Source organism: Brassica napus, chromosome C4, assembly GCF_020379485.1.
Source record: "Brassica napus cultivar Da-Ae chromosome C4, Da-Ae, whole genome shotgun sequence".
In the NCBI taxonomy this organism is placed as follows: domain Eukaryota; kingdom Viridiplantae; phylum Streptophyta; class Magnoliopsida; order Brassicales; family Brassicaceae; genus Brassica; species Brassica napus.
In genome coordinates this window covers 46,288,687-46,303,882 of record NC_063447.1, presented here as the reverse complement: position 1 = coordinate 46,303,882, position 15,196 = coordinate 46,288,687, and the positions used below count along the sequence as shown (strand labels likewise).

The 15,196-nt window shown below is 33.7% G+C and overlaps 3 protein-coding genes across 8 annotated transcripts; 2 read left to right on the top strand and 1 right to left on the bottom strand.

Annotated features, from left to right (window-relative positions):
- The first annotated feature begins 1,246 nt into the window (after window positions 1-1,246).
- Window positions 1,247-1,931, top strand: LOC125586289. The gene is made up of 2 exons (XM_048756227.1): window positions 1,247-1,534; window positions 1,624-1,931. Exons 1-2 carry the CDS (start codon window positions 1,254-1,256, stop codon window positions 1,805-1,807), a joined length of 465 nt encoding a protein of 154 aa, XP_048612184.1. The 5' UTR covers window positions 1,247-1,253; the 3' UTR covers window positions 1,808-1,931.
- A 551-nt stretch (window positions 1,932-2,482) lies between these two features.
- Window positions 2,483-3,833, bottom strand: LOC106376484 (DCD domain-containing protein NRP). Its single transcript, XM_013816576.3, has one exon. The coding sequence runs from the start codon at window positions 3,616-3,618 to the stop codon at window positions 2,608-2,610; it is 1,011 nt and encodes a 336-aa protein (XP_013672030.2). The 5' UTR covers window positions 3,619-3,833; the 3' UTR covers window positions 2,483-2,607.
- A 3,459-nt stretch (window positions 3,834-7,292) lies between these two features.
- On the top strand, window positions 7,293-9,342 carry LOC106376483 (protein ABIL4). 6 transcript variants are annotated; one of them, XM_013816575.3, is made up of 9 exons: window positions 7,293-7,545; window positions 7,665-7,747; window positions 7,838-7,988; window positions 8,063-8,162; window positions 8,241-8,300; window positions 8,376-8,480; window positions 8,577-8,668; window positions 8,744-8,870; window positions 9,169-9,342. In XM_013816575.3, the coding sequence occupies exons 1-9, from the start codon at window positions 7,447-7,449 to the stop codon at window positions 9,177-9,179; spliced, it is 828 nt and encodes a 275-aa protein (XP_013672029.2). In that variant the 5' UTR covers window positions 7,293-7,446; the 3' UTR covers window positions 9,180-9,342. The 6 variants fall into 6 exon arrangements, with proteins under 6 accessions (XP_013672029.2, XP_048612182.1, XP_048612181.1 ...); XM_048756224.1 differs by having other exon boundaries at window positions 7,294-7,545; window positions 8,244-8,300; XM_048756225.1 differs by lacking the exon at window positions 9,169-9,342 and having other exon boundaries at window positions 8,397-8,480; window positions 8,744-9,082.
- The last annotated feature ends 5,854 nt before the right edge of the window (window positions 9,343-15,196 follow it).

Here is a 15,196-nt window from a genome sequence, read left to right as displayed (position 1 = left end):
CTTTTCTACCGTATTCCGGCCTGTGGGTGGAACATGCATCCGGATCAAAAAGAAAAACTTGTAGATATAGAAAGATTTATCCATATATTGAAATAATTTAACCTAGATTTCAACCATTACTATCTATAAATAGGGATTCATAAACCTTAATATAAATATCAACTATTATTCACTTCCGATTTAAAGCCAGATAACCAGAACTAGAGTTTGTACACCATTATGTTGTATTCCTACTATTAGGAACAGTAAAACGTTATTTTAACATCGTAAATAATAATATTTTTGGATAATCCAACAATTTTGAATATTTTCAGATGTTTGGATATGAAAATATCCAAATGGATCCAAATTAAACTGAAAAATTTCGTTTTTTAATAAATATTCGAACCAGTTAGAAAATACTTGTACCAAAAGTAACGTAGAACCGAATATTTGATAGCCAATAAGACCTTGATTGGTAGAGCATTAGCATTAGTATATTCTACATTATCCAATCAACAATTATTAGAAAAACATTTAGAGAAGCATTTACTAAATGCTAATGTTCTCCAAATGCTCTCTGGCCAATACTCTCTTACGAAGCTTTATAAAAACATTTGCATTTATAATTTATAAAATTAAGGAAAATATATAATTAATTCATTTATTTTATTTAATAATATCAGAAAATTATTTTTATATCTAGAAAATAAAATTTTGATTTCTAAAATTAATTTACAATAAAAATATTTTTTTAAAAAAATAGTATTTCACATTTAAAATATAATTTAATTTAGATAATTTAATTTATTTTAAATGTGAAATATTATTTTTAAAAATAGATATTTTAATTATAAAATTTATTTAAAATAATATTTTTCGATATAAGCATAATTTTAAAATTATTAAATAAAATAAATTAATTATATATTTTTTAGTTTTATATGTTAATATATTTATATATATATATTAGAAATATATTCATTAAAAATAAATATATTATATATTATATACTAATTTTTATAATAATTTTAAATAACATACTCATACTCCTCTACCAATTATCTTATTAAACAGTTTAGCAAAAACATATAACTTTTGCAACATAGTGCTTCTATAGCATGCTGCTAATATGCAAATGTTAATGCTCTACCAATCAAATGTCGAGCTTTTCTGCGTTTGTTTTATTTTCGGTTTATTCAGACGGGACCATAACCAAATAACTGAAAATTATATGGTTTTCGATAGCAACGACTTTTTTGTATTTTTTGGTAATGCTTTTTCTACATTTTGTAGCCATCCATTATCATCTTTCCGGACTCTCTGCACTCAGCTCAGGGAGAGAGATGGCGAGTTCTATTTCTTCAGTCTCTCAAGCGCCATGTTTCATCGCTAACAATGGTAGTCAGAAATCATACACATGGCTTCATCAATCATCGCTGAGCTCGAACGGTATCATACTTTCTTCAAAGCATCATCATCCTCCTCGTCCACTATCTTCTTCCCCGGTTTCCGTCGTAGAAACTGATGAAGACAAAGACGGCCTGAATTTCAGGTGCCTTTTTGCGTCTCCTGATCGATTACAATGGAAGTCTGTAGCTACAGACAATAAACTAACTTTAGGAATATGAATGTGTTGAACAGTGGTTGCAGCGGCGACGGGCGGATTCAAGGAGGCATTGCTACTGTCCCTGGCTTCGGTTGGTGGCCCATTAAGGCTTACCGGCCTTGTCCGGGGTTTGTGGAAGCCGGAGGTAGATACCGCCGCATAGGGCAGAGCATGGACGAGGTTGCCTTTGGTCGTGGTGACTCGGAATCCACCACTTGATTTGTACTTAAGGTAGTTTTATACAATAAAGATATGTAATATTCCTAAAATATAATCATAAAGATAAAGACTGGCCAGTAACCAAACCAATCTCTTACGTCAATAAGATTATTGCATTTGAACATATCCAGATTTAATATCCCCTACAATATTTTGCGCATAGAAGTTTAGATATGTTGGGAAAAACTCTTGTGATGGGAAGTAGACAACTAATCTTTAAGATAGCCTTTGTATATTAGAAAGTTTGATTTTCTACAAAAAAATTTGTATTTGAAACTTAGAATTCTTATAGAACTTTTTCTTGATGATTACAAGTGAACTAAGCATCCCTAATTAAGTAGTACTACTACTACCTATCTCTAAAGTACTCTATAATCCTTATTCACAATTCTTCATTTTTATCTACTATACTTCTCCGGTTTCTTGGATTAAAGTTTGATTATGCATTGATTAATCTTGAGTGAGAAGAGAAGAGAAAGAGATGGTAATAAGATTCATAAATGGATCGACTTCATCCTCATTTACACGAACAAGTGAAAGATGATTGTCTGGTTTATCCTTCTACCCACACATCTCCTATCTAATTTCTCACATATTCTCTGAAAAAATTAGTATTTAGAAACATACTAAAAAGAAACCGAAAACAGTATAAACACTACCACCATTTTTATCTTCTGGAGACAATTATTAATACTCTTTATACTAGTAAACGGGTATTACATCTCTCTTTCAGTAAATATATAATAATACAGAGCATCAACACCAAACTGTTTTGTCTGTCTTTCAAGTTGTTTTGTTATTCAAGGGTTTTGCTCAGCAAAAACGTCCAAAAGAGAAAGCACCTCAGGGACGCTGAGTTCGAGGCGGAACTTAGGACCGTCGTAGTGATGCAGAATGGGCCGGAAAGAGTCTTCCTCCAGCGGCAAACACACCTTCCTCGTCACAGCCCTCACCTGAGCAGGGAACCGAGACTCGCCCGGACACTTCTTGTCCTCAAAAGCGTTCAGCTCAATGTTCGTTCCCCCGAAGCTCGCCGCCTCGTAAATACCGTGAAGCTGGTGAGTGGAGTAGTTGTAGAGGAAGAGAGGAAGCCCCGGAGTGATGGCTCTGACCGAGTCCCTGTACCTGGGAGGCAAACCGAAAACCTGGCGCTTGAGATTCTCCTCCATGGTGTCGTTGTTGCAGACGAAGACGTAGCCGCCGATGGTCTCGTTCCTGGGGAGAGCCTCCGCGGGAGGAAGAGTCTTGAACCTCTTGTCCAAACCATCATCCTCTTTCTTGTTGTTGTTGTTCTTCTGATGATTGTGATTCTTCCTGTTCTTCTTCAATCCTGCTTTGGGGATCTGATGATGATCTTCATTGATGATCATCCCCTTGCCATAGCTCTTGGGGGCGGGAGAAGAGGAATAGATGCCTTTGTTGAAGCCGCCGTTGACGTTGTTGGAGTTGAATTGCCACGTGTCGTTGAATGGGCTGGTGGTGAATTTGTCGGCGTGGTTGAAGTTGACGTTGGTGGTGGATGTCGATTTTGAGCCGACGGGTCCGAAACCGTTGGGGCTGGTGTGCTTCCAGTTGTTCCAAGTGGAAGAAGACTTGTTGTTGATGTCGGAAGAAGCCTTGTTGTTGTTGTTGTTATTGTGATACTCGACAGGGCTCTTGTCGGAGGCGGCGATGTCGAAGTTTCTACGGCCGTCGGTGCGTTTGGTGCTCCAGATGGAGTCGTTTAACGACAGATTCGCCAGGTTGTGAGGCGTCTGGACTCTTAACTGGTCGCTGAACTGCCAAAACGATTGTTGATTGTTATTATCCATCTCTGTCTCTCTCTCTTTTAGTTCTTGAACAGATTTTGGCTTACTGGAATCGGGTAGATATCGAAATTTACAGATGCGATTTGAGGGAGTGGTGAATGAAATTGTGAGATCTGGGAGGGTTGTTGTTAAGTAGACGAGTTTGGTGAGAAGATCTGTTCTGTATGTAGAAAAGTTGTAAGGTTTTCATTGGAGCAGTTGTGTCATGTTTATTTATTATTATAAACACACAATACACATCCAGTCGAAATTTCTACGAAAGTGACAAACCTATTTTTTATTATTATCGAATAAATCCAAAAATATAAACAAAATCACCAGAGTTATTAGTCGTATTTATGTTTTTTTAATGTATTTATGTTTATGTTTTTTTTTTTTTAACTTGAGTGAGGGGTTGGAGAGGCGGCAGGTAGCAGAGACGCGGTCTAGTCTCTAGAAGAAGCTAGACGTGGCTCATTACGAGATGTGAGAGAGAGTAAGAAAGTCAAATAGATATTTATTTTTCTTTTAATTAATTTGTGAACTTTCTCTGTTACACGGTCTAACTAATTTAGAATAAAAACACTAATATTAAAAAAGTTGGTACTTTAAAAAAAATAATATTTAATTAACTAGTTCAACCAATTATAAAAAAATTAATATTATTTGATTGGTTACACTATATCCAATAAAGATAAAAATTATCTAAATATTTAAAAACTACTTATATTTTGAAATAAAAAAATTTTCTTTAACTTGTTGCAATAAGAAATGGAGGGAGTATAAATCGAGTTGATATGTCTTACAGGCTAAGGCTTTGTGCTTTGTGGACCAGACCAAACTTTTTTTTTTTTGAAAAAGTCCGACAAAAACGCGTTGACGAGAAGGGAAGAGAGTGGTTGCGTCATTCAAGCAAAGCAAAATCTGCGGCGGTAATAGATACCCGGAAGCTTCTATTGAGATATTGTACAATGTTCAAGTCCATTAGTTTTACTTGTTATTCGATTGGCCCATTTATTAAGTCCGCACACTAGATACTAATTGGGCTTCTTTTAAGATGTTATAGCCTATTAATTTTTGGTATGGAGCTTACGGGTTGTTGAGATTAATCAGCCCCATTTTACAAAAGTAATTCTACGTACTTTCTTTCTTTGGAACCAAGTCATCGCCGGTGAAAGAAAAGGAGAGATGGATCCGCAACTGGCAGAGATTTGGCATCAGTTCGAAAGGTTCAGGCCCTAATGCACCTCACGAGTTAACCATCGCTCTTTCTCTGCTGGGCTTGGCATTTGTAGGTCTGTTGTGTGATTCTTGTTTAAACCCCCGGTGGAAGACTGCCAGTGATATTCATCCTTATGTTCTGGAGGATTTTCTGATTGTGGAAACTTTCAGGGGACATCTATGAGCATGCCCCTAGATCTAAGAGCATTTCCATCTCATTTTTATTTTAAATATCTATAACGCCCTGACCGTCCACAACTAATGGGCCACCCACGCCGTTCTCACGGCCCATGGCCAATCCCGTTCTAATGGTCGGTGCGTAAATTTTTCAAGGCTCGAAATTATTGTTTACTGACCTTGCAATCACCACCCGACTTTTCCTCGTGCTTTGGCCTCATTCGCACGGTATCACAAATCACTTCTCGATAGGTCACCATCATTCCACTACTTCAGCTCAAGCACGCTTAACTCTATAGTTTTAAACGGACTTACGACGAAAAATGTAAGTCAATTTTGGTGACATAGGTAGTCAAATCAATTCTCTTAAGCCTTTCCATATATCACAACTCGGAATGTTACAATTCATCATCTCTCAAAGAACGCAACATCTTCGTTGCGCTCCACGACATGTCTCAAGACGCCTTTCGAGTCAGAACTGAGATGGCTAACCAGCTCTGATACAACTTATAACACCACGACCGTCCACGACTAATGGACCACCCACACCCGCTCTCTCGGCCCGTGGGCCCAGTCCCGTTCCAATGGTCGGTGTGTAAATTTTTCAAGGCTCGGAATTATTATTTACTGACCCTGCAATCACCACCCGACTTTTCTTCGTGCTTTGGCCTCACTCACACGGTATCACAAATCACTTCTCGATAAGTTCCTCGTCCTTCCATTACACATGCTCAAGCACGGTTAACTATGGAGGTCTAAATGGATGTGTGATGAAAAAGTTAAGTCAACTTTGGTCATATATATAGTCAAATCAATTCTCTTAAACCTTTCCATATATCACAACTCGGATGTTACAACATCTTTATTAGAATTGCTCCAATATATTTTTCTGTTATAGCAAAAACTTCATTTCTATTTTATTTTTTATAATGAAGATGTTTTGTAGAGACATTTCTTCCAGCTGAAACCTTGTGAAAAATAAATAATGATCCTTTTACTTCATTGCATTTTCCTAACAAGTATCTTTCCCTTTTCTCTTTTCAGGAAAATCTAATCCTTGGTCTGAACCTTCTCAGATTGCTTGTTCAGAATTGAATCGCTGAATTCCACACCCAACTCAGAGTTGCTTTCATCTTCAACCCTGGAGAATCCTTGCATCTGTTAATCTCTCCAGCCTTCATAGAATCCAGTGCTAGATAGACCGCACCTGATCAAACTTACGTCTACTTCTTGGCAGAAACCTTAAAGCATTAGATCCCAATGACTTATCTCATTGTTGTCAGCGAGAAAGCATATGATCATCTATAAATCAACGACGATTGTAAAATGTTGCTTTTTTTTCTTCTGATCAACAACTGTAGTATATTATATGTCAACGAGGAGCACCCGTACGTGACCGTGAGAGACAGGTTGCTTGTGTTCCAAACAGTCAAAAAATTGCACCGTGCAAGGAGATCAACTCATCAACCAGACTCTACGCTACGATAGAGAGTTCGCGTATCGTCCAATCCCAAATTCGATATCCTTACATTTCCTCCCTTTGGGATAGTTTCATAAACTTTTGCTTATCATGTATGAGTCACGCGTGATTTAGAGGACTCCACTCTTTACTAGTTACTACCCCCAACAAAAGAAGTGAATCCCACTCATTGGATATTTTGTTATTTAACTAGAGTTCAACTAAGTTTCGAATATGTTTTTGTCGTCTGGTTACAATGCAATTCCACAGTTTTGACTATGATTTTAGTGGACAAAATATATAAATCACTTCACATCATCACATGAATGAACGAACGATATTTAAGCCTCATAAAGGCAGTAAACCATCAAACGAGTCCGTGACTGAATTTTGATTCCTATGTGTGTGTCCCCACTTATTGTATTCACACTTTCGTGTATTTATTATACTTTTCTATAAATTCATTCTTTTAAATTTCAAGAAAGGGACAAGAGATTTTAAAATTGTTGAAAAGTTTCTCTTTAATTAAAGCCTTTATTCAAAAAAAAAAAAGTTTCTTTTTAATTAACAAAATGTTAAAATAATTCTGCTCCATTATTTTTCCATCTACAATATCCTTCCGAATTCTTTTACCTGTGCATTTTTTTTTATAATTGATCCCATCATTAGCGCTTAAATAAATTTCATTAAATAATAAAAGCTAGTATTATCATGTGGCCTAAATGCATTTCTCCGGGTCGTTATCTTGATTTGTCGGCTGATTTGGACCTTTTTTTGTAACCATTCAAAAAATTAATTAATTTGTTCATATTTGTCCTTAAAAGAAACTAAAAATTGATTTTCCACTTGAAATAAATAGCATTTAATATAAAATAATTAACTTGAGAAGAAAGTATGGAATGTGTTAAAGAGTCTTGCAGAAACTCCACTTGGATCTCTCTTACTTACTCCATTATTTTCCTCTTCTCTCCCATCTCATTAAAATAGGAACAGAAATGGAGAGCTCTACGTCTTTAGCCATCGTTCTTCATCAGTCTTCCAATCATGACGAACTCTTCATGCAGCAGACTCTTCAATTCTCACAAACTCTCAAGGTTTGATCCCTTCTCTCTCTCTCTTTCCCTAACCATATATTTGGATTCTGAAACTTTTAACTAGTTTTTCTATTCATTCAAGATTAATCTTCTCTCTTGTTTTTGTGTTCTTTTAAAAGGATTTAAAGAACTTGGGGAAACAGTTATACTCAGCTGCTGAGTACTTCGAAACATCTTATGGCAAAGAAGAACACAAAGAAACGTAACTATTTTTATTTCTTTCTTTGATAAATATTCTGCAAAGTAAGTTTGAATTGTCTGAGAGGAAATGAATGAATGATGTTACTGTTAGGGTGATAGAGACGTTGAAAGAATATGCAGCCAAGGCAGTAGTGAACACAGTGGATCATCTTGGTTCTGTCTCTGATAAATTCAACTCTTTTCTCTCTGATAACTCTGCCCATTTCTCCACCACTCGTCTTCGTTTATCTTCTCTCGAACAAGTAAGCTAAGTAGTAGTAACCACTGAATCTTTTCAAATGAAGAAAACACAACGCTCACATTGTTGTTGTTGTAGAGGATGAAACTATGTAGAGAGTACATGGGAAAGAGCGGGAGTTCTCAGCATCGCTTTCAAGTTCAATCTCCTCACCATCATAAGCGTTATTTCTTCCCTCGTATACTCTTTTTCCCTCCTAGAAAGTTGTGTTAATCCATTCCAACTTACTTACTTATCACATATTCTTGTATACAAGAAGAACATGGAAGAGGCACAAGTTTCGCTGCAGGAGATGACTCACATCGGTTCAAGAGTGGTAATCTAAATCTTTAGTTTTATATCGAACTTTGTGTGTATGATATCTGAGTCCTTCTCCTGATCTGCCTGAAAGCTGTTCGATCAACAATACTAGAAAACCACCCAAATAATGCAAGGAAAACCAACAAGACAGGAAGCTTCTCCTTCTTACACAACAACATCAGCAACATAACACCAAGTAAGTATAACAACTAAGCAATGCTAAATTTCTCTACTTTTGCTTTTTCTCAGATTGCAGGCAAGTAAAGTGTGTGTATGTGTTTGAATATTGAAGGTAAAATAACAAAGTCTCCTATGAGATTTCCTCTCATACGTTCAGGATCTCTACTGAAACGTTCAAGCTCCCCAAGCCAGCCAAGACTACTGGTATTGTATTTGAATATATTCATTCACTTTTGTTAAACATTTATGCTTATTTTCTGATCTGTGATATTATAAAAGGCCTTACCGGAACCACAAAGAGCGATATCTATGTCGACAAGTAGAGAGATAGTGGAAATACAGCAAAAATCTTCATTGAGAAAGGGGAAGAAGAGTCTGATGCTCAAGGCATTGATGAGTATGAGCAGTAAGTCCAGAAACTAAATAAATCTTGTATTCTTACGTTAATATGTACAAAATTAATATGTGAAATATGAAGAGAGAAGAAATAATGCTCACCCACAGTGATATTCACTTCTTTCTATGCTCTCTCCAGCTTTGATATTGGACTATAGAGTCAATCAACACTTTTTTTGTCAATTGACTGTGCTCTTCAATGCATCAAAATTGTTTTTTATCCTTTATCATTCCTTCTAACAAAAGTACAAAACCCATCAACTAACAAATTTGGTGCCTAATTCTGTTTGTTTTCTATTTGTATGTAGGGTTACTTTAATCCTCCTGTTTTGGCCTATTTTCACAACATTAGAATACGAGCAATATATTTGAAGTGTGAAATTTCTACGTTGATTAATGATTTTTTTTACTCATTGGTTCATGATAATTATGAATGTTACTTGAATAAGTGTGCCATAGTTTCCTTCCGATTAATTGCTGCACTTCTCTTGTTACTTTCGAAAAAAACATATCAAAGAAGGCGCTAATTTGCCTAGGTTCGATTCGATGCTTCACTTCATTATTAGGTAACTGAAAAATGCACCGGAAAGAATTCTGAAAGTGCATTTTGTCGAAGTGAATTTCATTTTGTATTTGTTGAGGATTATGAAGAATTTGAGCATTTGATTGATGTGGTCAGTTATTATAACAAAAAAAACATTTATAATTAAAATTAAAATATATTTATAGCTAAAATTAAAATATTAAATATTTTAATGATAAGTAATCTTATAGATTTTTTTTTTATTTTAGAAATATTTAAAGGCTTCTTTAAAATATAATTCACAATTTGTGGTCAAACACGAAATTGATCCTTTTTTTGTTTGCTCTTTCCACATTAGAAATTAAACAAATTCACGAAATTTTTTTTTTTTGATATACTCCCTCCGTTTTTTAATATAAGTCGTTTTAGAATTGTGCACATAGATTAAGAAATCATTAATTTTTTATATTTTCTAAACAAAAACATCATTAATTATTTACCTAACCAAAAATCAACCAATAATAAAATAGAAGGTATATTATCATTGGTCATATAACATTAAGTGTTAATAAATTTTACATAGAAACGAAATCAATTTTAATTTAGAACACAAAAATTTCTCTAAAACGACTTATATTAAAAAACGGAGGGAATATTGGTTTTACTCGAACATCTTCATTTTCATTATTTATTTACGAAATTCTTATTGTATTCAATATCACCAACCACCAATCTACATGCACTAAAAATCAAATCAATTTATACATCTTCTTGTCTCCTTCTAATTCAATGTTTAAATAAATTTGAGATTATGTGACTAAGATTTAATATAACGAAATCAATTTTAATAAAATATTAAATTTGAACTAACATTTCAATGACATATTTATTAATAAATACATAAGTAAATGTTGTACTCATATTTTAATAGAATAAATTACTGTATTAGTAAAGTTTTGTTCCTTTCTATTTATATATAAATTGGATTTCTTAGTGTCTAGAGGGTTGAATAACTTTGTTGGGCTTTCTATCTCTGTGTTGCTTAACCACCAGTCAGAGAAGACGGCCGATATATCATCACTTGTGAACCAACAAATTGTACAAATAATCTGGATTAAGGTGAATCGTTATTTTTGGTTTCGAGTTTACACTAGAGTAATGAATACAATAACCATATGCAAAGTTAAATTTATATACCTGTCAGAGCCCTGCCTCCTTTCACCGAAATGAAACATTGGCTGAGGGCATCATTTTTTTCCAAAACAACACTTAATACTAGGTCTGGACGTTTGGGTACCCGTTGGCGTTTAGATCGGGTTTTTCGGATTTCGGTTTTTTTTATAACACCTCATAGATCTCATTCTAGTAAATTTGCAAGTACGGGTTGGGTTCAGATATAACACATCGGATTCGGATCGGTTTTGTATCACATCATAGAATTCATAAAGTAATCATATATCATTCGGATTCGAGTTATATCGGATCGGTTCGGATATACCCGAAATAAAATATAAAATTTAAAAGTAAAACATAAGATATATATATTTATTTATATATAATTAAGTATTTAAGGTAGTTATTTAAATTTAAATACTTATTGTTAGATAACATATCAAAATAAATATGAAATTAAATATTTGAAGTATATATTCATGTTTCATATAATTATATTGTATATTATTTTGGACATTCGGATCAGTTTCTTCGGATATCTTTTCGGATTTTTTGGTTTTTTCGGTTTTTCGGGTTATCCGTTCGGGTTCGGATAATAACACTTCGGGTTCGGATATGTTTTATACCACCTTACAAGACCCATTCAGATATTTTTTACATTTCGGACCGGATATGAATCGAGTTTTTCGGTTCGGGTTCGGTTCGGATTTCGGGTTACGAATATTATGCCCATGCCTACTTAATACCATATACCATATATGTAACTAGTAGTTACTAGATTATCTAAAGTAATATTATATACTTTCTTGCTCAGTTTTCCTTTTTACTTTTCCTTGTTTGTTTTTTATTGGATTTTTAACGTTAAAACCCCTCAATTAAGTTTGTTTTGAATAAAAACCCTCAAACTAAGTATTTAACGAAAAAACCTCAAACTGACTTTATTTAATGAATTAAACTCTATCAGGTCATAATTACCATTACTACTTGTAAATCTTTAGTTTAGGGGTTTATACATTAAGTAAACATAGTTGAGAGTTTTACCGTTAAAAATAAAATAAAAATTCAAAATTTTATAATATTATCTAAAAATTAGTAACTTAAATTTTCAAAATTACCATTTTTCATTTTTTTTGTAAATATATGAGTTTGGTGTGTTTTTAACATTAACATTATATATGTATAAATTAAAAATGTAAAAACTCAGAAAATATAATAAAAATTATTTAAAGATTTATTATTACATTTTTATTAGATAAGATATAATTTTATTACATTTTCTTATTTTTTACATTTTTAATATTTTAGTAATTTTATCACAGGTAAATATTTAAATAATTTTCTTGTTTTTACATTTTTAAAATTATCTAAAGATTTATTATTACATTTTTTATTAGATAAGATATAATTTTATTACATTTTCTAGGTTTTTACATTTTTAATTTATACATATATAATGTTGGTGTTAAAAACACATCAAACTTCTATATTTATTAAAAAAAATTAAGAAAATGCTAATTTTGAAAATTTAAGCTACTAATTTTTAGATAATATTATAAAATTTTGATTTTTTTTAATGGTACAACTCCTCAACTATGTTTACTTAACGTAGAAATCCCTAAAATAAAGATTTACCGATAGTAATGGTAATTATGACCTGTTAGGGTTTAATTCATTAAATAAAATTAGTTTGAGGGTTTTTCGTTAAATACTTAGTTTAGGGGGTTTTACCCAAAACAAACTTAGTTGAGGGGTTTTAACGTTAAAAATCTTTTTTTATTAGCTGTAAGTTGTGATACTTTGGGTTTTTTTTTTGAGTCGAAACTTTGAGGATGTTTTGAAATCCCTTTTTTCAATGAAATATATGTGTAAAAAAAGTAATAATATATGTTGATGGGTTTAATTATAAAACTTTATAAATTATACTCCCCCGTTTCGTTAAGATAAATTCACAAAGATAATTTTTTTAATATTTTCTATACAAAAATTACAAATTTTAATAAAATTAATTGGATTTATTGAAATTTTAATAAAATTAATTGGATTTATTGAAAGACTATTGATTAAAAAAATATTGGAATTTGATACTTCAAAAAACAATGCAAAATTAATGTGTTTTTTTAATATGTGTGAAAATACCAAAACATCTATTTTAAAAAAAACGGAGAGAATATTAATAAGAAAGATACGAGCCACAACAAAGAAAGATATTTATTAATCTATTATTAGTTCACTATTAAAATTTACTTAAAACATAAATTTTTTTTTGTTAATTTTACAAAATTTGGGTAACAAACAAACTTCGCCCACCGGCTTCTCCTTGCGAACATGTTCTCAAATTCAAGATTTTTTTTAAAGAATTCAAGGTTTCATAATAACAAAGTAGCTTCATCTTATTTTTTCACATCTTTCTATGAATGAAGCCATATTTCTTTTAATCGCTTATGTATGCTATTATTGCTCGCACGGCTCTGTATACATCTGGGGGTTCATATATCTCAATTACTATAAAAGCAAACTCTAGATTTTGGATCTTTTTTCTTTTTTTTTCCACCAATCATAGGTTTTTATTTAACACTGTATTTCTTATTGAGCCACATGGACAAAAAATCCAGAGTATTACAAAAAATCAAAGCATAAAACCAACCAATAGGTATGTCAAGGAAACATAAACGCATTTCACACATACGAAGACAATAGTCTCATGATGGTGTGCGTTCGAATAGAAGGCTGCAGGAGAGGCTAGTGCTTCTGCAAAAATTAAGGATTGAAATTATTCACCGTCTCTACAATGGAAACTCATCAAGAGAGCATTGGACAATTTCCAAAATTGATGTCTTCTTGTTTGTTTCTAAACCATGAACTTGAATCCTTTAAACTGTTTGGCTCTTCTTTATCCACATTATCGGCTTGAAAAGAGCTTAGCTTATAAAGATTCATCTCAAAAAGGTTAATCCAACCAATTCGTTAACAAAAGAGAATGAAATTCCATAAACGCCAAAGACCACGAAAAACAATCTGATAGTAGACACACTGCTCCAGTAATACTGAAAAACCCAACACTTCCAACTTCAGGACCACCATGAATGGACTCAAACAGGCTGGAAACACAGCTTTTGCATCATGTGAGATGCACCATGGCTTAGGATCGAAACATCACCATCTGCTCGAGTAGAGGCCAGAGAAGAACACAGTCTTTAAACTCCATAAACATCCTCTGTTCCAAGCCCCAAGATCTGATTGATACCCGACAGAGAAACAACAAAAACACTGAGAGAAACAACAAAAACACTGAGAGAAACAACACAAACGAGCTCCGATGCAAATACGACACACCGAACACGGCCTAGAAACCAAGATATTGAAACTAGATCTATGATATCAAGTGGACAAGCGGGCTAGCTACTCCGTCGATCAAAAGATCCGGAACCTCCATCATCATAGCAGAGAAGTTTATGACCAAGGTAAGAACATTCAACCAAATCGCTCTAATCGTGCTACTCCACAACAACCTTCATCAGACCAGAATAGATGAGACTGACGAGAGCATCTCCTGGCGATGGCGATGGCGAGGAGCATCGACCGCCGGAGAAGCTAGGATCTCGCCAAGAAGTTTGACGACGGCTGAAAGGTTTGGGAGAAAAAAAATTAGGGTTTTCAGGAAATCAGATGGGTGATATCTTATCTCTGACTAGATTCCGGATAATCTGAAAAAAAAATCAGAACAAGAGTTGTATACTACATTCCATAGACCCTACCCTTCCCCAACTAATCATTCAAATCCTAGATTTGCTCGCTAAACAGAATCTCCTTTTAACCAGTTTTGGAATCATACAGATGAGAAACCGAGAGACCAACAAAAAAAAAATTGATTATAAGCAGCCCCAAAGAAACAGTATATATGCGATGGGATGAAACTGAGACGACCATGTAAGCTTCGCCGTTCGGATTGAATGACATTTTTTTGTAAATGGATTCCAGTTTCCAAATCTATGTCTTGCATTATACACAGACCTTCTTTTTGTTTTGCTTTGTCTAATCAAGGCTTTCATTGGTCTGCATTGATTCCAAAAATGCGGACCTTGTGCATGTGTGGGAATTTGGCGACCACTATAACAAATACGGCCAGTGTGTTGAGGAAGAGCATAGGATGTTGATAGTCTGTCGTGTGAGAGGCTATCAAGTACCTGCAACCAAATTGTCTCTATCAGAACATTAACAGAGAAACCCTGGGATCCAAAAACATAAATATAAATCTAAGGTTTGTTCTTGGGCACCAGCTTAAATCAGAACATAATTGGGAACAGATTTGAACCCGGGTAAGCAACATTTCTGAAGCACAAATCAGAAAAAAAGATCATAATGAAGTCTGACCTGATTGGTGTGATGATTTATATACTTTAATTGGTCTGATTTGAATGTATTTTGTACTTAACAAACATGAACACACACTACTAAAACGGTTAAAAAGAAGGTCGACATATTTTGGACATAATATAATGGTAACCATCTATTAACCTTAAATCAATCTTCCACTTCTTCTAGTCTAAACCAATGTTCATTATCTCTCCTCTATTACCCACCTACTCTATCCTCTTCCCTAGTTTTGGCCAATGTGTCTTCACTCTTCATCAAACATCCTA